The 22,935-nt window shown below is 38.5% G+C and overlaps 1 protein-coding gene across 1 annotated transcript in view; it reads left to right on the top strand.

The window, feature by feature from the left end:
• POU6F2 (POU class 6 homeobox 2) overlaps nt 1–22,935 on the top strand; it is a 728,490-nt gene that overhangs the window by 631,039 nt on the left and 74,516 nt on the right. The window contains exon 6 of the mRNA XM_042783132.1: nt 16,062–16,208. Coding sequence (XP_042639066.1) covers nt 16,062–16,208 — 147 coding nt within the window. The remainder of the gene's footprint in view (nt 1–16,061; nt 16,209–22,935) is intronic.

Genomic DNA, 22,935 nt, shown 5'->3' with positions numbered 1-22,935 from the left:
TTGAACCACCAGCCTTCTGGTTAGCAGTCAAGTGCTTTAGCCACTATGCTACCAGAGCTCGGAGGTAAGAATTATATCACTGAATCACCACTACATCCAATCACCTCTTAGTCATCCTTTAAGACTCAATTCCAAAAGTGTCTTGCCTAAGAAGCCTTCCCTACTTCCTCAAGGATTGGTGAAGGTCTTTTGTCTGGGCTCCCTGTATCCAGTGCTGATTCTCTCAGAGCACTGGCTACACAGGGTGGAAATCAGCAAGTAAGTGGCTAATCTGGAAGTGATCAAGTGGCAAGATGCTCTGGTCTTACTCACCTCTGTACCCCTGATGCCTGGCTCACAGACTGGCAATGGTTAATCATGTAAAATCTGACAAAAAGAATGATCCTGAGGGTTCATAAACATGGAAACTGTACCTTGGCCTTCTGAGACCCTCATTCTTTCTTGTCTTTCTTCTTCTCTCAATGGCACCTGTTTTTCCTACTAGGGATAGAACAGGGACTGAACAAGTGCTGGAGCTAACTTAAATAAATTAGGCATGAGTGGCTGAAGAGTATATTGTGCTTTTAAATAACTAGAAATAAGAATAACACCAAATATGGTACTGTAGCAATAATTTATTTCAAAAAAAAAGGATAGCTTTTTACTTTTGTCACAAGAGTGCTCCCAATCACTTGTTTAAATTGGTTGATAGAATAAAAAAATACAGAAAGAGTAATTTTGAAATAACAAAGCCACCGAACTAATGTGCCATGACACTAGGCAATCAGTAAGAATAGCACTATTGCATGTAAGTAAGAAAATAGCATGAAACTCAATAAAAAGATAGATTTTCAGGTTATTAAATGGAGAGCTAGACAGAAAAGGAAATGAGATGTGTAGACATGTAGTAAACAGTATTTGTCTACATATACTTGTATAAAATCTGATTTAGAGTTGTTGTGTTTCCATAATGCTGACCTGTCTACTTCAAAATGAAACATATTTGGTTAAGTTAAAAGCTAGTTTATCCCCTCAAATCTGGTCTTCATTATTTTATCAAGAAATTTAAAAATAAAAAAAGGAATATGTGCCTTTGGAGAGCTTTTGAATAGTTTGCCACCAAATCACAGTGTGCCAGTCAGTCGTATTTATTTCCTTCTTCCTCCAAGTGTCCCTGTCCTCCACCCATGCAGATCTCATCTATTATCCTGCATAACTTTGACTCTAGCCCCTTGCAGAGCCCATCTCTCTCTCCACTGTAGTTGTACAAGATTCTCCAGGGTGTGCATATGTGCTCAAGAATGGTCCCTTCTGTTCGCCTTTAATGATGTCCAGGATTTATGAAACCATCTAAGTGAAGCCTTACTGTTGATCCTGCACTCAGTGTCCTCCAGGAGCCACAAACATCTAAATGGCCAGGTGACCTAACACCCTAAAGTTCCACCATAATGAGGCTGCACAAATAGAGAGCATGCCTGCTCCTTGACTGATGTCACACTCCATGGCTTGAGCCCCAAAACAGCATTATTTGTACCCAGGGCACATAGGGTCCACTTTATCTGGAACAGCAGCCCTGTTAGATCTTGTCCATGCTACTGTCTATATAGGGCTTTACTCTAAGTGCACAGGCTGGGATAGGAGATCTAGGCTACATAACCCAACTTTAACTCCACATTTCACACTCCAGTGATAAAAATAAAAAATAAAAGCCCTCATTCACAGCAGCCACCTGTTCTCCAACATAACCTCAACCCAAGATTAAGGCCTCCACCCAGACCTGTACCCACCCAATTCCAAGCCTGCAATTTCTGGTGATGACAGAGGGCTTTGAATCAAGAAAGACATCCAGGGAATAGCTGAGCCTGCATCTTTAGATGCTGCCATTGTCGAGTTTTATATTCTGAAGTATTCCTTACCCATCCAGAAAGACTATGCAATGTCAATATTGCAGGAATCTGCCTGAGCTGCTAAGTGGATGGTTATATTTGTTGGTGCTAATTCACATGATGAATTGACACATAGGGAATTACTCAGGAACTCTTATGTCTCTGAGTCATCCTGGTTTGAGGCTCTAGCCAGTTACCCCAATGTATTGAGAGAGATTGTAAAGTGTGACCCTGTATTTTTTAAAAAAGAAGACTTTAGATAAATTGGCCTCCAAAATTTTTGTTCTTTTTTGTAAATGTTGAATGACAAACTCCCACTAAAGTCTCTATCAGGCCTAGATGTCTAAGACTAGCTTCTTTGTCTACTCATTCAATTAGGATTTACTGAGGGCCATAATATTTGTTGTATTTTTTCAAAAAAAAAAAAGTTGTCTTCGAGTTGATTCTGACTCATGGTGACTGTGTGTGTTTCAGAGTGGAATTGTGAACCCTAGGGTTTTCAGTGACTGATTTTTCAGAAGTAGATCACCAGGCCTTTCTTCCAAAGTGCCTCTGGGTGGACTTTAACCTTCAACCTCTTGTCTAACAGCAATGTTGGCCATGTGCATGTTAGAAGCATGTTTTAATAACCAATGTGCTCATTGGAATAGAAGAAAGAGGAGGCTTATGTGCAAGCACTGTTGAAGGAGCTGACGAAACAGCAGCAAACAAAGGTTTACATTCTAGGACAAAGAGAAAAAGTCATATACTTGAATAATATATTAGACATGAACAAACTGTGTGGAAAAATTGAAAAGACTGAGTAGAAAATAAAAGGAAACTCTAAAAAAATTTTATTTATTTATTATTTATTTATGTATTATGGAAAATTGCAAGCATATATAAAAGTAGAAAGTAAAGCAAACTCTCCTGTATCCTGTATTCAATGGTGATCAACCCAAGGCCAGTCTTGTTTTACCAATATCACCACCCTTCTTTCTGGATTATTTTGAAACATCATAATTATTTTTTAAACAAATCCAGACATCATGTAATTCCTTATACAAATATCTTAGCATGAATCTGTAAAAGAAAAGGAATGCTACTTAGATAGGGTGGTCAAGGAAGTTGCCTCTAACCTGATGAATGAGATGTATGAATTGCAGGGTTCAGAAATAGAAGCAACAAGTGCAAACACCCTGAGGTATTTGAGCATCTGCAAGAAGTTCTGGAGGGACTAAGAGGGAGAGAGGACCCAATCTTTAAATGAGAGTATGACCAGAAGTTTCTAGAAGGACTGACAATTATCATGGCAAAGCTTACAATATGCTAGTGTTTTGTATATATTATGTACACACAATTGTATTATGTATATACAACTTATATGTATATAAAATGCTTACAATATGTTAGTGTTTTATATATATTACTTCATTTATTTTCAAAACAACCCTTTCAGGTTGATACCATTATTATTATTCCCATTTTATAAAAACTGAAGCAACTGGTATACTGGTATACAGGGACTTTGAGTGACTTCCCTGACATCATACAGTTAAATATTGGAAGGCTTGACGTTTGAAACCCAACAATCTAGTTCCACAATTCAAGTTCTTCTTCCTTACACTGTGCTCTTTCCTTTTGCAAGGTAGAATGGCTCATTAATTGCAAGGGACATTTATTTGCAACTATGAGCACAGGTGCACAGACTCAGAGCTGCCTCTCCTAGGTCTCTTTGAACCCACAACCTTTGACTCCCAGACCCACCCTTCTCCAGGTCTGATACTGCTCCATGGTCATCTCATCTTTTCTTTCTGTCCTTTCCTTTCCACCAAAATTTCTTTCTTCATTTGCTTATAAGCCCCTTGAGGGCAGGAAGCATATCATGCTATCTTAATCAGAATTTCTCCTTTCACACTGTGCCAAAACATTCTGGGCACAGAATAAATATCTGTTGAGCAAAGAAACAACTATGTAATTGGATCATAAAATAAATAATACCACCTGTAAGTACTGACCACTTTTGGAAAAAAAAAAAAAGTCATCTATATGAGACCAAACGGTCAACATTTACCCTAAAGCAAAGATAAGGTAAGAGGATGAGGGTGGAGGGAAGCTAAATTAATGGAAATGTAACCACCAGAATGGAAATAATGAAAATATTGACACATTATGAAAAATGTAACCAATGTCACTGAACAATATGTATACCAAAAACAAACTAAATTCACTGCCAAGGAGTTGATTCTGACTCATAGAGATCCCCACTGGATTTCCAAGGCTGTAAATCTTTACAGAAGCAGACTGCCACATCTTTTTTTTTTTTTTTTTTTGAGTGGCTGGTAGCTTCAAACCACCGACCTTTTGGTGAGCAGCCAAATGCCTTAACCACTATACCACCAGAGCTCCTTGAACAATTGTATAAAATTGTTAAATGGGAACTGAATTTGCTGCTTAAACTTTCACCAAAAACACAGTAAAATAGTATTTAAAGAAAGAAAGAATGAGTAAAATGGAATTAATGTTTACAGTGTAGCACATAGTATTAAAGTTCCATTCAGATCTTCTGAAGTTCCCCTTTTCTGGGTGTTACTTTCACTCCCTTAGTGAGCTTTCAACAACCAGCACCTGCATCTCTTTTTCCATGGACTCCCTTGGGCTGTGGAACCTCAGAACCCGAAAAGCAAAGAGCAAACAATGCCTTTGCAACCCATGCCTCCACCCCCGGGGCTGTTAACCAATGACTGTCAGAATTGGTCAGAAGGTAGGTTGGACAATCTACTTCTGCAGTGATACAGCCTTGGAAACCCACGGAGGGGTCTCTATGAGTCAGATCCCACTCAACGGCATCCAGCTTCTTTTCCTTGGGGTGGGACAACTCTGAGGCCAACTCTAGAGCCCCCTGCAGGATTAGGCTTCCCATCTTCCCTGTCCTAATGAGGTCTGCTCCTGGGTGATACAAACAGTTGGCATTTGACTCTTAACCTAAAGGTTGGCAGTTCAAATCTACCTAGAGGCACCATGCAAGAAATGCTTGGTGATCTGCTTCCCTGAGCATTACAGCCAAGAAAATCCTATGGAGCAGTTCTACTCTATAACATATGGGTCACAATAAGTTGGAATCAACTCAACAGCAGCAGGTTAGTAATATGCAGGAGTTCCTGAGTGGGTTAACACACTTGGCTGCTAACCAAGAGGTTGGTGGTTCAAGTCTACCCACAGCCATCTTGGAAGAAAGTCTGGCTATCTACTTATTAAAACTCAGCCATTGAAAATCCTATGGAAGACAATTCTACTCTGACATGCATGGGGAGTTGCTATAAGTTGGAGTAGACCAGATGGCAACTATGATTATTATTATGCAAAATTCTGACTTCTAAAAAAATTCCTGGTAGCCAATATGGCTATATATTAGGGTAAAAATAGAAAGTTACTATTCTGTAGTTTTATCAAAAAAATAAATGGATGTTTACCACAATTTTTAAATAAATAAAATATAATTATATAACAATGCTGAACAGAACATGACTTCACATGGATGAATCAAAGGACATTTTAGGATGCTACAGTGCCACAGAGGTCTCATGGAAAATTTTGTCCTTCAGGCCCAAAGACAGCTCAGCCGTGCTTAATGGAGAGTTCTGGTTGGCAGAAGTTGGTTGGTCAGCATCTAGCATATTGCCAACTGTGTAGGGAAGTAGGCAGAGAGTAAGCAACAAAGCTTGCTTCAGTTTTAAAACTCACGAAACTGATTTCTAACTGTTATGAGGGTTTTATAGCACAATAATAATCATAGGACCAAGGGGAAAAGCCAAGTCGGATAAAACACACATTAAGGAGGTCGTTGAGATGAATATAGTCACCCTCCCAATATTTCTCTACTAGAATTTTCCTTGATTTTTTAAGAATAGGATTGAGGGGAAGAAGGGCAAGTACTGATTTGATTAAAAGAGTCCCGGGGAACCAAGAGACCCATTGTTGATACATATAGATGTAAGGAAGTACAAGGGCCTAATTTATGAAGATAAACCTCCAAAAGCCCCCATTTGCCCTTCTGTTTGTAGAGAGCCACTGCTGAGTCATTTCAAACATTTGATAAAGAGTGAAATTTGATGAATGCATTCATAAACATTCTTATTTAAAAACAAATGGCACAACACTTCCTGAGTTCTAAATTGAAAAGTTAGTAGCAAAAAAGAGCTACCCCAAATCCACACTCTATAAAACCCACATATCTCATGAGGAGATTGAGTGAACTACAGCTCATGGGTAATTATGCTCCAAGGAAAGATTTGGAGCCTGCTGCATTCATTAAGGCTTTCTTGATATAAAGGCAACAATATCCTAGGTGCTTGTCATAAATGTAGGAATATAACACTACTGCTAACTTGCCTCATCATGCTGCCATATTTTTGCAATTAAGATTTATACTAGTAAAATAATGTAATCATCAAATTTCCATGAAAAATATTGTGGCAACTAATACTCAGATCCAAGGAATATGAATTCCTTCCCAGGCTGCTGGATGTGAGACTTTCAGAGAAAGAGAAAATGGGAAAAGACTTGGGGAAAGCTAACCCTCCCTCGTGTAGTAACTTCATATTTTTAACTAAGAGAGTTGGGAAGACTTCATGCAAAATTTTCCTTCCTGTCACCATTTCATGTCTACTGATAATGAAGAAAAGCACAAAGCACTATAAATTTGGGAATATGGATTTATTTCCATTATCAAATTAAAAAAAAAAAAAAAATCCATTTCCATGGAGTTGATTCCAACACCTGATGACTCCATGTCTGCTCCCTAGAGTTTCATTAGCTACAATCTTTATGGAAGAAGATTGATAGGCCTTTCTTCTATGATGCTTCTGTGTGAATTCCAACCACCACATTTAGATTAGTAGTTGAACACAACCTATCTGTACTCAGTGCCGTCGAGTCGGATACGACTCATAGCGACCCCTCCTTGGGTTTCCGAGGCAGTAGCACTACAGAAGTAGATTGCCCAACCTCCTTCCAAGGAGTGGCTGGTGGGTTTGAACCACCAGTCTTCTAATTAGCAGTCAAATGCCTTAGGCACTACGCCACCAAAGCTCCTCTGTACCACCCAGGGACCTTATTATTAGATGAGTATCCAATATATTTCAAATAAATAATTGCAAATCTTAATGAATATTTTTTTTCAGTCTTCTTCCTGTGTGCCCTCACTATCATATCAACTGTGGGAGAAATTCACACAGACTATTTTGACCTGAAACAGGAGTTGGACTCCAAGATGGGGGTCCTTGTGGAAATCTAACAAATGTAGAAAACTTCTTTTGAGGGTAATGTCATGTAAAGAGGATCTTCTCTTGCTGGCCTCTCACCTATGACCCCCCCCCCCTTATCAAAATCAAAACACTCCTTCCTCTATAAATTAGCTTGTCCTATTAAGCCTGAGGGCTCAGGACAGGCAGGTACAGCCATGTTTTACATACTTCTTTCTGATATCCCCCAGTCTGAAATACTTTTAAGCAGCCTATTTGTCTCCTAAATCATGAAACTCACCTCTTCTAGTATTTGTGTTAGTTCATGGGTCACTTTCTTCAATTTGCTCTTTTAAAAAGGTAATCCAAAATTGCTATATAGAGAAATAATGTGAAAGAGGAGAGAAAATTATTTATTGCAAAGCGGCAATGCAAGGAGACAGGGGTCTTTTTACCCAGATCTGACTCCCTGAATCTAAATTGAATTACCATTTTTGTAAGTTTCAGGAGAGAGGGTTAGCATATTCATAAAAATTTCTGGAGTTTGGGAATGAGATAGTTGACAAATGGGTGAAATTTTCTTTGCCTTGGTTTAAAGGGACAGTCGTTTTTTAACGCAGTGCACTTGCACACTGGATGAGTCACACCGGCTTCCGGTCATCAGCTGATCAGAGATTAGGCAGAGGGGAGAATGTCAGTTACCAGTAACTTCAGTCCTGCACGCCCCAACACACATGTGCATGGGCCAGAGTTAATTTTCAAGTTGTTTTCTAAGATACATTAATGTACTTATCACCCGTTTCTAGGGGAATAGCAGGAAAGAATGTGCAAATTAACATTTCGTTCCATTCAGTTCTTAAGGAACTGGGCTTATTGTGTTTACTCATCTGTCTCCAACCAGGGTGCTATTTGTCTTAACCAGGGTGGAGAAATAGTTGAGAGTAATTATGTTTACTTATTTATTTCCAACTGGGGTCCTATCTCTTCTAATCATCTCTCCTAATCAGGGTGGGGAAAATAGTTGAGTTTTGATTTTACTCGGTCTCCATACTATGGCTTGAGTTAGGCACACCTAATTCCTCAAAGTGGCATCTTTGCTTTTCAACACTTTAAAGAGGTTTTTTTTTGCAGAAGATTTGCCCAATGCAATACATTGTTTCATTTCGTGGCAGCTGCTTCCACGGGCATTGCTTGTGGATCCAAATAAAAGGAAATCATTGACAACTTCAATATTACCTCTGTTTATCATGATATTGTTATTGGTCCAATTGTGAGGATTGTTGTTTTCTTTATGTTGAAGTATAATCCATACTGAAGGTTGTAGTCTTTGATCTTCATGAGCAATTCCTCAAGCCTTCTTCACTTTCAGCAAGCAAGGTTATGTTATCTGCTTATTGCATTTTGTTAAGTCTTCCTCTGGTCCTGATGTCATGTTTTTCTTCATATAGTCCAGCTTCGTGTATTATTTGATCAGCATACAAATTGAATAAGTATAATAAAAGGATACAATCCTGATGCACACCTTTCTTGATTTTAAATCATGCAATATCCCCTTGTTCTGTTTGAAGAACTGCCTCTTAGTCTATGTAGAGGTTCTTCATGAGCACAATTTTGTGTTCTAGAATTACCATTCTTCACAATGTTATCCATAATTTGTTATAATCCACACAGTTGAATGCCTTTGTATATTCAATAAAACACAGGCAAATCTCTTTCTGTTTACCTGTGTTTTATTGAATATGCAAAGGCAAACATGTTTTTGGTATTCTCTACTTTCAGCCATGATCCATGTGACATCAGCAATGATATCCTTCATTCCACATCCTCTTCTGAACCCAGCTTGAATTTCTGGCAGTTCCCGGTTGATGTACTGTTTCAAACATTTTTTTAATTGTCTTCAACAAAACTTTACTTGTGGTATTAAAAACATTGTTCCATAATTTCTGCATTCTTTTGGATCACCTTCCTTTAGAATGGGCACAAATATGGATCTTTTCCAGTTGGTTGGCCAAATTTCCTGACATAAACAAGTGAGTACGTCCAGTGTTGCATCTGTTTGTTGAAACATCTCAATTGGTATTCCATCAAATCCTGGAGGCTTGTTTTCCACAGTGCATCTAGTGCAGCATGGACTTTTTCCTTTAATACCATTGGTTCTTGATCATATGCTACCTCCTGAAATGGTTGAGCACTGAACAATTCTTTTTGGTACAGTGACTCTGTGTATTTCTTTATATCTTCTTTTGATACTTCCTGCATCATTCAATATTTTGCCCAGAGAATCTTTCAACATTGCAACTTGAGGCTGGCATTTTTTCTTCAGTTCTTTCAGCTTAAGAAATTCTGAGTGTATTCTTCTCTTTTGATTTTCTAACTCCAGGTCTTTGCACATTTCATTAAAATATCTTACTTTGTCTTCTCCAGCCACATTTTGAAATCTTCTGTTCAGCTCTTTTCCTTCCTCATTTCTCCTATTTGCTTTAGCTACTCTATATTTAAGAGCAAGTTTCAGAGGCTTTTCTGATATCCATTTTGGTCTTTTCTTTCTTTTTAATTACCTTTCCTTTCTACATGTATGATATCGTTGATGTCATCCCACAACTCATCTGGTCTTTAGTCATTAGTGTTCAATGCATCAGATCTATTCTTGAGATGGTCTCTAAATTCAGGTGGAATATACTCAATGTTGATGGCATACCGATTGAGATATTTCAACAAACAGATGCCCCATTGGAAGCGCTCACTCAGTTATGCCAAGAGGTTTGGAGGACAGCTACTTGGCCAACTGACTGGAAGAGATCCATATTTGTGCCCATTCCAAAGAAAGGTGATCCCACAGAATGTAGAAATTATAGAACAATATCATTAATATCACATGCAAGTAAGATATTACTGAAGATAATTCAGAAACGTTTGCAGCAGTATATTGACAGAGAACTTCCAGAGGTTCAAGCCGGATTCAGAAGAGGACGTGGAACAAGGGATATCATAGCTGTTGTCAGATGGATCTTGGCTCAAGGCAAAGAATACCAGAAAGAGGTTTACTTGTGTTTTATTGACTATGCAAAGGCATTTGATTGTGTGGATCATGACAAATTATGGATAACATTGAGAAGAATGGGAATCCCTGAGCACTTGATTGTACTCATGAGGAATCTGTACCTTGACCAGGAGGCTGTCATTCGAACAGAACAAGGGGACACTACATGGTTTAAAATCAAGAAGGGAGTGCGTCAGGGTTGTATTCTTTCTCCACACTTATTCAATCTATATGCTGAGCAAATAATCCGAGAAGCTGGACTATATGAAGAAAAACGTGGTATCAGGATTGGAGGAAGAATCATTAACAACCTGAGATATGCAGACGATACAACTTTGCTTGCTGAAAGTGAGGATGACTTAAGGCAGCTACTGATGAAGGTTGAAGAATACAGTCTGCAGTATGGATTACATCTCAACATAAAGAAAACAAAAATCCTCACAACTGGACCAATGAGCAGCATCACAATCAATGGAAAGAAGATTGAGGTTGTCAAGGAATTTACATTGCTTGGTTCTACAATCGATGCCAACGGAAGCAGCAGTCAGGACATTAGACGACGTGTAGCATTGGGGAAGTCAACTGCGAAGGAACTGTTTCAAGTGCTGAGGAGCAAGGATATCTCCTTGAGGACTAAGGTGCGCCTGACACAAGCCATGATATTTCCAATCGCCTTGTATGCATGTGAGAGCTGGACAATGAATAGGGAAGACCGAAGAAGAGTTGATGCTTTTGAGTTGTGGTGCTGACGAAGAATGCTGAAAGTACCATGGACTGCTAAAAGAACTAACAGATCTGTCCTGGAGGAAGTGCAGCCAGAGTGCTCCTTGGAAGCAAGAATGGCCAGACTTCGTCTCACCTATTTTGGTCATGTTGTAAGAAGGGACCATTCCCTGGAGAAGGATGTCATGCTTGGTAGGGTGGAGGGTCGACGAAAGAGGGGGAGGCCTTCAGCGAGATGGATTGATGCAGTGGCTGCCATGATGGGCTCGAGTATAGCATGGATTGTGGGGCTGGTGCGGGATCGGGCAGTGTTTCGTTCTGCTGTGCATGGGGTCGCTATGAGTCGGAAACGACTCGACGGCACTTAACAACAACAACAACATACTCAATGTTGTAATTTGCTTCTCATGAACTTATTTTAATTTTCTTCAGCTTCAACTTGAACTTGCATATGAGCAACTGATAGTCTGTTCCACAGTCAGCTCCTGACTTTGTTTTGACTGATGATATTGAGCTTCTCCATTACCTCTTTCCACAGATGTAGTCAATTTGATTCCTGTGTATTCCATCTGGCAAGGTCCATGTGTATAGTCACCATTTGTGTTGTTCAAAAAAGGTCTTTCCTATGAATAAGTCATTATTTTTGAAAAATTCTATCATGTGATGTCCAGTATTGTTTCTATCACCAAGGCCACATTGTCCAACTACTGATCCTTCTTTATTTCCATCTTTCACATTCCAATCACCAGTAATTATCAATGCATCTTAACTGCATGTTTGATCAATTTCAGACTGCAGAGGTTGGTAAAAATCTTCAGTTTCTTCATCTTTGGCACTAGTAGTTGGTGCATAAATTTGAATGATAGTTGTATTAACTAGTCTTCCTTGTCACTGGTACATAGACATTTTCACTGACAGTGTTATACATCAGGATGAATCTTGATGTTCTTTTTGACAATGAATGTGATGCCATGCCTCTACAATTTGTCATTCCAGCATAGTAGATCATATGATTGTCTGGTTCATAATGGCCAATTCCAGGCCATGTCAGCTCACTAATGCCTAGCATATTGACCCTTATGCATTATATTTTTTATAATTTCCAATTTTCCTAGTTTCAGACTTCATATATTCTATATTCTGATTATAAATGGATGTTTACAGCTGTTGCTTCTCATTTTGAGTTTTGCCACATCTGCAAATGAAGGTCCCAAAATCTTTATTCCATCCACATGATTAAGGTAGGCTCTACTTTAAGGTAGCAACTCTTCCCCAGTTATATTTTGAGTGCCTTCCAACTTTAGGGGCTCACCTAACACTGTATCAAATAATGTTCTGCTGCTATTCATAAGGTTTTATTGGCATTTTTTTTTTTTTTTTTTCAGAAATAAATCCCCTTGCCCTTCTTCCTAGTTTGCCTTAGTCTGGAAACTCTCCTGAGACCTGTCCACCATGAGTGACCCTACTGGTATTTGAAATAGCAGTGGAATAGCTTCCAGCATTACAGCAACACACAAGCCACCACAGTACAACAAAGTGACAGAAAAGTGGTGGATGAACACTCCAGCCCACTGCAAATCCTTGGTTTGAAAGTTTCTACATTTATAAACAAGCATGCACCAGAATTCAGCACTTCTTTTGTGTTGGTCTGTTGAAAATTCATCCATGTAATACATCTGATTTAATTTGCACCATCCCTTGCTGGAGAGGCACATTGGCAGTAAAAGATAGCCAGTTGGTCTTGGAACATGCTTATTATGTACATTTACTGTGCCTGGGGTCCCCACTGCCAAATCTACCCTGACTCTCCAATCAAGAAGAAGTATTGGTAGGAACACTGCTAATATGACATGACTGGGGACAATACAGAGTGACATGACCTGAGGTGATGAGGAGAACACGTATGGTTTCCTGGCCTTCCCTGCCCTTCTCTCTGACACATATCTTAATACATATTATCATATCCTTACCTTAGCAGTCATGGACAGAAAAGCCAAAAGATATTTATGAAGCTGCATCCATCAACAACTCCAATGATCCACCTGAAATGCTGTCAGTTTACAAACTGACTTATACCTACCATCTGTATAGACTACACTTACTTACATGGCTTTAATTTTCACCCAGACACCATATATCTTTCACAAAGACTCACTAGGATGTGGGGTAGGAAGTAAAAGAGTCATCTGAGTTGGCATTTGTTCCATTAAGAGAGAAAAGCAACAAAAAGAGGAATAAAATGAATTTCAACCAAACGTTCCAGATATAGAGGAAATACACATGTAAAAATAAATAAAACATGCACCCATTCCCAGCCCCATAACACAAAGGCTCTGAAGCTTTCTTTAAATACATACTTTAACTGTTAGTTTAAATTCAGAATGATAGCTTATCCTTTGTACAATGCCTGAATTTATAGAAAATATATGGGACCCTAGCTGAACAATAAAGAATTCCTAATCTACACTATTGTATTGTTCCAGAGAGTAATCCCATAATTTCTTATATGAATTTTAGATTGGCCTAGATGATACACTTTCTAAAAGTATTTTCTCTTTAAATACTTTTCATTAAATAGGAATCATTGTCTAGCTTCTTCAGAGACCATTTTGTATGTATGCACTGACTAAAATGTTTACCCAAAACTTCTGGACAAAATTGCTTACTCAGCACTAAAACCAAATTGCCTGTAAATTAATCTCTCTTTGAGGATTAAGAGTCTCATTTTGAGATCTTCCTAAAATGCAATGATTTTATTATGACTTCAGCTTGTATTACATTAATGAAATGTAAACAGAGGAGTTGGTAGATGATTGATAATAGTGTACCAATTAGCAGGGTCTGTACTTATCATTAGGAGACCTGGTGGCATGGTGGTTAAAGCACTCAGCTGCTGACCAAAATGTTCTTCATTCAAACCTACCAGCTACCCCACAGGAAAAAGATGTGCCAGTATACTTCCGCAAAGATTACAGTGTAATACATCTGACTTAATTTGAGCCATCTCTTCCTGGGTAGGCACACTGGTAATGAAAGAATAAAATGTTTTGTGCTATATTGTAACTTTAAGTCAGAATTGACTCCACAGCAATGGGTTTTAGGTACTAATGATCTGAGAAAGGTAGTACCCAAGTGGTCTTCACACTTTAGGAATGGAAAATAAGGAACATAGTATGAATTCTTCTCACTTTAAGTGGTCAAGCTGAAATGGCACATATGCTTACTCACCTTATGTTGTTGTTATGTGCCTTCGAGTCAGACCCGACTCATAGCAACCCGTACTTGGATTTACAAGGCAGTATCACTATGGAAGTAGATTGCCCAACCTTCCTTCTGAGGAGTGGCTGGTGGGTTTGAACTGCCAGCCTTCTGGTTAGCAGTCAAGTGCTTTAGGCACTACGCCACTCTCCTTATATACACTACTCCTTATATACACTACTCCCACTCACCTTATATACACCATAAAAATACACTCAAAAAACCAAATCAACCTGCATTTTAAATCCTATGGTGGTAATCTGGCATAAGACAGGGTTTCTCTTCACTCTGATGAATGACAATTTTTTTCTCCTTCAAAAGAAAGTCATTATTGTCTTTTAGGAGAGAGATAAAGGCAAAAGACACAAAGTAGTGAGCTTAAAATGGACTTTCATTTCTGAAAAATTTGCTAGGTCAATGGAATTACTATAGAATTAGTTATGTGAAATTTGGTTATAAATGAATAAAGAAACCAATAAAATTAGCATATCATATTATTTAAAAAAAAAAAAAGAATTATTAAATCCTCATCCTTTTGATGTTTCCTCTGACAATAAGTATTTCCTTCCCCATAAAATGATATAAGCTCTAGGCAAATTTCCAAAGGAATTAAGTCATATAATATGTGTTGAGGGAAAGAAAGAGAAAAAAAGGAAAAAATGAAGAAAAAGGAAAAGAAAAGACTGAAACAGTGTGGAGAGAGAAAGTAAGAAAGAGGCATCTTAGAAGAGCTTCAGGACTTGAATTAAATATGGCATTAATTTTTTTCCCAAGTCTTAGTCTTGGCAGGTTTCTGCTAAAATACAGGAATTTCATGGAAAAATGCATTATTATGCACAACAATTGTTGTACTTGAGAGAAACTATATAGGAAAAAAATAACACCCTAGAATAAATACAAATGAAATTCCTGTATCAAAACCAATACTGTGAAAATAGTTTAAATGTTTCTTGAATTTATATCTAGTCATTAACCTAAATGCAGATTTTAGTTCAAGCCACACTTCTGCCTCATGGTCAGAAGACCTGAAAACCTGTGGCGTGGAAAATTGGCAGGATAAAGAATATTGAATTGGTCTCCATGGAAAAGCAGATTTTGGCAACCATAACCTTCACCCTGAGCAGGTTTCTCTCCCCCTCTTCTCTGTCTTGTCAAATTTTCCTCCCTGTTTCACTCTTGTCCCAGAAAAGAGGCCAAGAGAAGGCCTGAGATGAGCTGAACTAGCAAACAGATGTCAACCTGACCATTCACCAAAGGACTCTTCTCCTTGGCCTTAAATCTCATAATGGCCTTGAATCCTATGGTCAGGGTGAGCACCCTCAAAAAACTCCCAACCCTAAATTCATCCTCTGAGAGCAGAGACTGGAGATGTCATTTCTACTTCGGTTTCCTTCTTCCTTCAAAGAAGGGAATGCAGGGGCATATCTGCCTTATTTAATGACCCTAAGAGAAACTGCAATTCACAATGGGAAATGATCAATTCATTCTCAGAAATCCTTACAATCTATTTCACTCTTCCTACCACCCCCACCCTGTTTTAATCCCATACTCTGTCTGGTTACCTCAAGGCAAGTAGACATTTCCTCACAGTTTTATTTTGGATGGAGACAAAATCGAGGGACTTTTCTGAAATCATCTCTCCACCTGAAAAGTCCCTAACAACCCACCTCAACCCTTAAAGTCAGGATCATTCCTTTCTGAGGTTAATCCTAAACCCAGGCTCAATGAAGCAGCCCAGTGTTAGTGAGAACTATTTTCCTTCCAGTCTTGCTTCCATCCTCCCCTAGTCCACAGACTTGAGAGGGAATGTTCACCACACCTCCTCTAGTGGGTTCCCGGCCCTTTGCATGAGCGAGTTGGGGCGAGATAGACCTCCCCTGGGTGGATGTTGTATCCCTGTGCTGTGCCTGTGTCTCTTGGTCGTTTTCACCCTGATCTTTTCTCTCTTTGCAGCTGGTTAATAATCCACTAGCAAGTCAGGCTGCAGCGGCTGCAGCAGCAGCAGCTATGGGCTCCATAGCAAGCTCACAGGCCTTTGGCAATGCCCTCTCCAGCCTTCAGGGGGTCACAGGTCAACTAGTTACTAATGCGCAAGGACAGGTGAGTGGGAGATGGAAACAAGAGTGAATTTTTATGGCAGATTGAACTCTGGAAAGGAAATGAATTTCTTTTGCATGACAGTGATATGTAACTGCATCCATTCAAGGCAAATAAATAATGTTTACTAGCAATGTCAAGAATAGGAGACGGGTTGGGAGGTGTTTCCATATTTCAGAGGCAAGATTATTTTTTTTCCTTCCCTTAGAATGTCAAAGTTTTATTTTGTTTTTATTTCTATACAATGACTCCTGTGATCACCTTAATTGATGAAGGTACTTTTCACTACTGGACATTCTATTTGTAAAATAGTTACCTTTTTAAAATAAAATTTCAGTTTTGCCTTTTATTTCACTTTTTTTTCAACTTGGGTAATGGGGAAAACTGGTAATTTTCTTTCCCTGATTGCTCTGAGACTTCTAAATTGGCCTTCACAAAGCCAATATCTGAATGTATGAATAAAACCTGGCAAAGGAAAAAGACAGGTCAGAATGAAGCCAACTGCAGATCAGCCACACTTCTCAAACCCCTTGTTTATTCTCAGGGAAGCTAGTCGGTGTCTGCTTGTAGATTTGCTTCAGTTTGTTGGGGCCAGTAAATATCCCTTATCACATGAGCAACGCTGTATGTCCTTTGCCCTGCTGATGTGCCTGAATTGTGGTCACCCAGGCACTAACGGAGCTTCAGATGAGGCTAGCAACCTCTTCAAGATCCCAATAAACCTAAAAGCTGTCTGCAAAGCAAACAAGCGTTTAAGCTGCTGATGTCAGGAGTACCCTCCTTTGAAGGCCAAAAAGCTCAGCTTCAGTGGTGAGGGCACTTAGTTCTCAAATTTTGCTGTTACCTAAGATGAGCCACAGGGAAGAAGCACCTTGCCTCCTCGCCATGCTTTTTTTTCTGCCTGAGTTATTTACCCAGCAGTGTGTTTACGTACTCCCAGCTTGCACTGCTCTGTGGAGAAAGGGAATTGCCATGTCTTGAACTGTGTTTTTATTTTACATAAAGAGTAAACAAAGGTGCGTTATAAGCTAAACCGTCTCCATCTACGTCCCAAGGAAAAAAGCTGACCTTGTTGTATTTCCTGGGCCTGTGTGGGATTGTCCCGTCAGAACCCTGAGGGCTGAACGATGGAGCTTGTCAAAGAGAGGCCCTATGTAATGAATCATCTTATCACAGGTGCACACCACACATATTAAAGGAGGGTTGTATGAACACTGTGCCCTCTACAATAACCTTTCAATGTCTGCTTTAACCCTTGTTCCAATCCCTTTTCATCAAAAGATCATTTTATGCAGCCCAGCTCTAAATGGAGGCTCTCAAAAGCCTATTAAGATTTCTGGAGGGATGGGGTATTGGTGTGGAGGGAAAGTTGGTTATAATATCTATAACTCATAGTCAGATCAGATCAGTCCAGAAAGCTGCTTCCTAGAGTTGTGCCCAGAAATAGAATAACTTTCTTTACTCCTGCCAGGCAGTTGGCCCCTGAAATGGAAATTTTGAGAGTTGAACATAGAAATCATATTCACTGATTGGTATTTCCTTCTGAGTTTTCAGTGGCAACATCCATGTAAAATGCACCGCTATGCCTCATCACTTGCGTATTTTTGATGGCGAAAACACATTATTTAAAAGGAATTATTGCTATTTTAAGCAGCCCTGGTGGAGCATGGCTAAGCACCCAACTGCTAACCAAAAGGTTGGTGGTTTGAACCTGCCCAGCTACTCCACAGGAGAAAAACCTGGCAACCCACAAATTACAGCCTAGAAAACCCTGTGGGAGCTGTTTTCCTCTGACACATGGGGCCACAAAGAGTTAAAATTACCTTTTTTGGCACGTAATAACAACAATATTAGGACTTTTTTCTTCTAATGAGATCATGACTAATCATTTTACCAGTTACAATGGCAAATCCATATCCCTCTTAGGTTGCTTTGTTTGGCCTTTAGTAGCTACCAATACTAGTGCTAGCTCTCCCAGCCCATAAATACCCACAGGAAAATGAGTTGTAAACTAGATTGATTAGTACTGGGCATGGACTGAATACAAGCTGATTTTAATTTACTTTTTTTTAGTTTTAGAAATAGTATTATGATAGCTCATTAGATACAGTACACAAACCTCTGAAAGAGGAAAAATATTGCATTTTCAGAGAAATTAATAATGTCTACTCATGAAGTCATGCCTGAGTTTATTGTACATGTAGTTTTTAGACAAGGGCACAATGGTATCAAGTATTCTTCCTAGCACAGGAAGAGTGCAAGATTTAAAATACATTTCAGTTGATGAATTGCCTACATTCATGTAGCATTATAGTTTTTTCTTATCTTTGGAATGTAAACATAATCATGTTTTCAAAAAAAGGTACATGCCCTACATCTGTTGGCATAAGCTTTGACCTTACAAAGTAGCAAGAAACACCATAAGGTCAAATTACACCAAAATAGAAAGGCAAAAATTCATTGTTTTATGTATATGTGTGTGTGTGCCCGTGCGCGCACGCACGTGCATGTCGTTGGCTTGCATTGATGTGGTACAAAAGGTCAGAATGCATTGGGATCAAGTTAATACAGTTAGCCTTACTCAGAATATTTGTGTAAACTAGGATTACTACACTCAGCTCATCTTCAATTTCTTAAAAATCCCCATTGACATTTCCCAGAAAAGATAAAGCCAGGTGCCATTGAGTTGATTCCAATCCACGGCAACCCCATGTGTGTCATAATAGAACTATGCTCCACAGGGTTTTCAGTTACTGATTTTTGATAAGTAGATAGTCAGGACTTTCTTCTGAGGCACCTCTGGGTGGACTCAAACTTCCAGCCTTTCAGTTAGAAGCCAAGCACATTAACCCTTTACACCAACCTCCAGAAAAGATACAGAGAGAAAACTCAATTTATTTAGAATCTTTCACTTCATCAGTTCTTGACATCATTTAAATGTTTACATTTAAAAGTTAACTTTACACAGACCCAGAGTTAACATTAAAATCTATATCTAAATTTGAAAAGTATGTACACCACTTATAATTTGGCTAGGTGAGATCTATTGAAAAGAAATCAATCAGGAGCTTTTTGTTAACAGAAATGTCCTAATCCTTGTTCCCCACCTGCTGAGATTCTTTGGGCTCCTTGGAAATGAAGGAAGGGTTGCCCAGTATTCACAAACTCTGACTTTGAATTTAGACCTATCTGGGATTGGGCTGGGCTTCCTATCTTTCTAGTCTGAAGACTGTGAGGCAATGACTTAACCTGCCTAAACAAGCCAAAGCTCCATCCTTAAAGTTCTAATAGAACCTTTGTGAGAAGGCTGGTCAACACAGCATGCACAGCCTGCAGTGTAGACAGCCTGTGGCCCTGCTCTGGGTCAATGCCTGGGCAAATGGTCCTCAGTTGGCCTCCCCTGCTGGGCAGATGCCCTCCCTATCTGGTAAATGCCCTCCTTACCTGGCAAGGCCTGTACTCTTCCTTCAGACTCTGGGCCTTCAACTCTCAACAGGAAGAAATCCCATCACCTGAGACTTGAAGCTTTTCTACCCTGTCTTGTAAACTGTGTTTCCACTTACTGGGACTGAGTAAATTTAAAGAGATGGGAAATCTGAATCTATTTAACTCACTGCCGTCTAGTTGGATCTGACTCATAGCGACCCTTCCTTGGGTTTCTGAGGCAGTATAACTATGGAAATAGATTGCCCAATCTTTCTTCCAAGAATCTATGTAAGGATTTTTTTTTTTCCTGTTCCTTTTTTCCAACCAGTGGTTATGAACAAATATGGAAGAAACACATCAATCATTTTATACTTTTCTGACCCCACCCATTCATTTGCAGTTGGTGACTAATATAAATAAAGGTACTACATTCAAATGTCACAAAGAACATATCTTACCCAAAGTTGTTAAAATGTTTTAAAATTATGTCATACCCAGGGATGTTAAAGCATTTTAAAATTGTATCATACTCAATGTCACTGAGGTGGGAAAGTAGCAAGTGTCCTAGTGATAATTAGTAACATGAAATTGGCAATGACTATGGGGTTGCTGAGAACATCTTAGTTCTCTTTACTTTCTGGATCAGGAATTCCTAAGTGTGTAGAAGTCAGACAATGGAATGAACACTAGCTAGGGACTTGTTTCAATACCAGGTTGACCAATAACTAGCTCTATAGCCTTTAGCAAATTACTTAAACTCTTTGAACCTCAAGTTCACCAACTGTAAAATAAGCATAAAATCTTAAACTTTCGGCCAAATCACAATAAAAAGTTAAAAAAAAAAAAAAAAACTAAGCCTCTAGGTTATGAAAGTTAAATGAGATAATATGTGAAAATAACCTACCATAATGCCTTAGTTCACAGTTAAAAACTCAATAGATGGTTGCCATAACATCATTGTTTAGTTTTGTCCAGCATTTGTTGGAAATTTATATTTGGTTTATATATACAGAGAGACAGTACAGGGAATAGGCAAAGAGAACAAGCTCTGGAGCTAGACTGGCACTTCTGGTTGTAAGACTTTGGGTATTTTACTTACCTAAGAAGTTGTGCCTCAACTTTTTCATCTACAAAAATGGGACAACAATGGAACCTACCTCATAAGATTAATTGACTTAATAGTGTACAGTGCTTAGAACTGGATGAGGCACATAGTCTTTACCTACCAAATGCTATTTATTACTAATCAAGATAATAGGTGTTATTATCAGTTCATAACTGTGCACACAAGTCCACAATGAGATCCTTGTATATATGAGGAGCTTGGAAATGTGTTGTTAGTGATAGAACATTACATTGTTGTAGGGAAATGGCAACCTTATCCTGGGTACTTCTGTGAGGGTATGTGTGAGTGTTAAGTGTGTGTTCCTAACACTCATTCATTCAGTGGGTATGCTCAAGATTTGGCAAGTAGATTTACTATTGATTTGTTCAGCTATAGAATTGGCTTCTCTAGGGCCCCAGGCAATATCTCCTTATTGGCATTACTGCAGAAAAGTAAAAGGAAATGAAATTTTATTTTACCCTGAGGCTAAAGAAAGCATTTTACATTTTAACTGAAGCTCAGAGTGTTTCTTGATGCAATTAGTCCTCAACCACTGTGACGTTTTCTTAAGTGGTAGTTATTGAAGTCAAAGACCCTCCCTTTGGTCAAGAAAAAAAAAAGACCTCAGTAACCAAAAATGATAAGACTTCCCACATTTCCCATGTTCATTTATTGTGGGGTTAAATGTGATAACAGCAGAAAAACTGCTTTCTGTAGTGTCTGATATGTCTTAAGAATTCAATAAATTATAGCCATTCTTTTTAGGATGATAAACTAGCAACTGACACTGAACTACAGGTTGCTAAAGGAATTTAACACATAATTTAAATAAAAAAATGAGAATCCTTTAGATTGAATCATGTAAAGATGAACTAAGACAAAGTATGATAAACACAAATCTCAACCAAAGGACTAAAATATAATGAAATTATTCACTTAATATTTATTGAGCCCTTCTGTGAGTTTTATTAGGTCTGCTTGGGAGAACTAACAAAGTCGTAGCTGCTGACATTTGTAAAACTATTTCAAACATTGTGCAATAGAGATAAACCATGTGTAACTGTGACAATGAGACTAAAGCAAATGAGATGCATTAGGAATACCCAGCTAAAGCCTGTTGATTAGAAATTTAGGGAGCTTCACATATACTCTTTTATTTCGTATTTAATTACACAATACATTAAATGTATACAAAGTTATGAAAAGAGTACAAAAGACACCCATGTTCCAACCACATAGATGAAACAGACAACTAACCATTTTTCCATATCATATTTAGTTCTCTTTCTTGTTCTTAACAGAAAACAAAAAAAAATTCCAGTTACAGTTAGGCTCTTAACATCCTCCTCTCCTGTTCCATCTCTCTTCCTTCCCAAGGTAATTACTATGATAAAGCTGGTAATTTCTTTTCATACAGGTTTTATGTTTTTACTATAAAATACTGATTGGAAAGCAAATTGCAAAATTATACGTATATAATATACTATTTTTAAAATATAAAAAAACAATAGAACATAGGCAATCCCAGGGTTATAAACTAGGTCCTTTCTTAAGTGAGTCTTTAAGTCACAGTTGCATGTAAGTTGAAACAAGTGTATGCAATTCTTATTTAACCATACTTTATTGCAAGAAAGGAGCTCTGGTTTCGAACCCATCAGCTACTCTGCAGAAGACAGATGAAGCAGTCTGCTGTAGTGAAAGCCAGTGGGAGTCGCTATGGGTTGGAATCAAATAGATGGCAGTGAGTTTGGTTTTTGGTTAGTGCAAGAGGAAGCCAGGTGTCGCAGTGGTTAAACTGCTCAGCTGCTAAACAAAATGTTGGTGGTTTGAACCCACCAGCCGCTCCATGAGAGAAAGATGTAATAGTCTACTTCTGTAAAGATTTATAGTCTTGGAAACCCTATGGGGCAGTTGTACTCTGTCCTATAGGGTTGCTATGATTCAGAGTCAGTTTGATGGTAGTGACTTTGTTTTTGGTTAGTGCAAGGGAAGGCTCAAAGCCTTCTTAATGATTTAAAAGTTTCACCAACAGCAAGTGAAAGTAATTTTGATGAAGAATTTGCTTTGCGTTTCAAAGTGATATCAGATTTACATAACATTAAAAGGCAAGTATGAGTTGTCCATAAGTCAGATGTTCATAAGTGGGGACTGCCTCTCTCTCTCTCTCTCTATATATATATATATATCACTTTGCATAAA

Source organism: Orycteropus afer, unplaced genomic scaffold, assembly GCF_000298275.1.
Source record: "Orycteropus afer afer isolate SDZICR_OR568_19922 unplaced genomic scaffold, OryAfe1.0 scaffold00690, whole genome shotgun sequence".
NCBI classification, from domain to species: Eukaryota; Metazoa; Chordata; class Mammalia; order Tubulidentata; family Orycteropodidae; genus Orycteropus; species Orycteropus afer.
The sequence above is the reverse complement of the archived record's forward strand: the minus strand, read 5'-3'. Positions and strand labels throughout refer to the sequence as shown.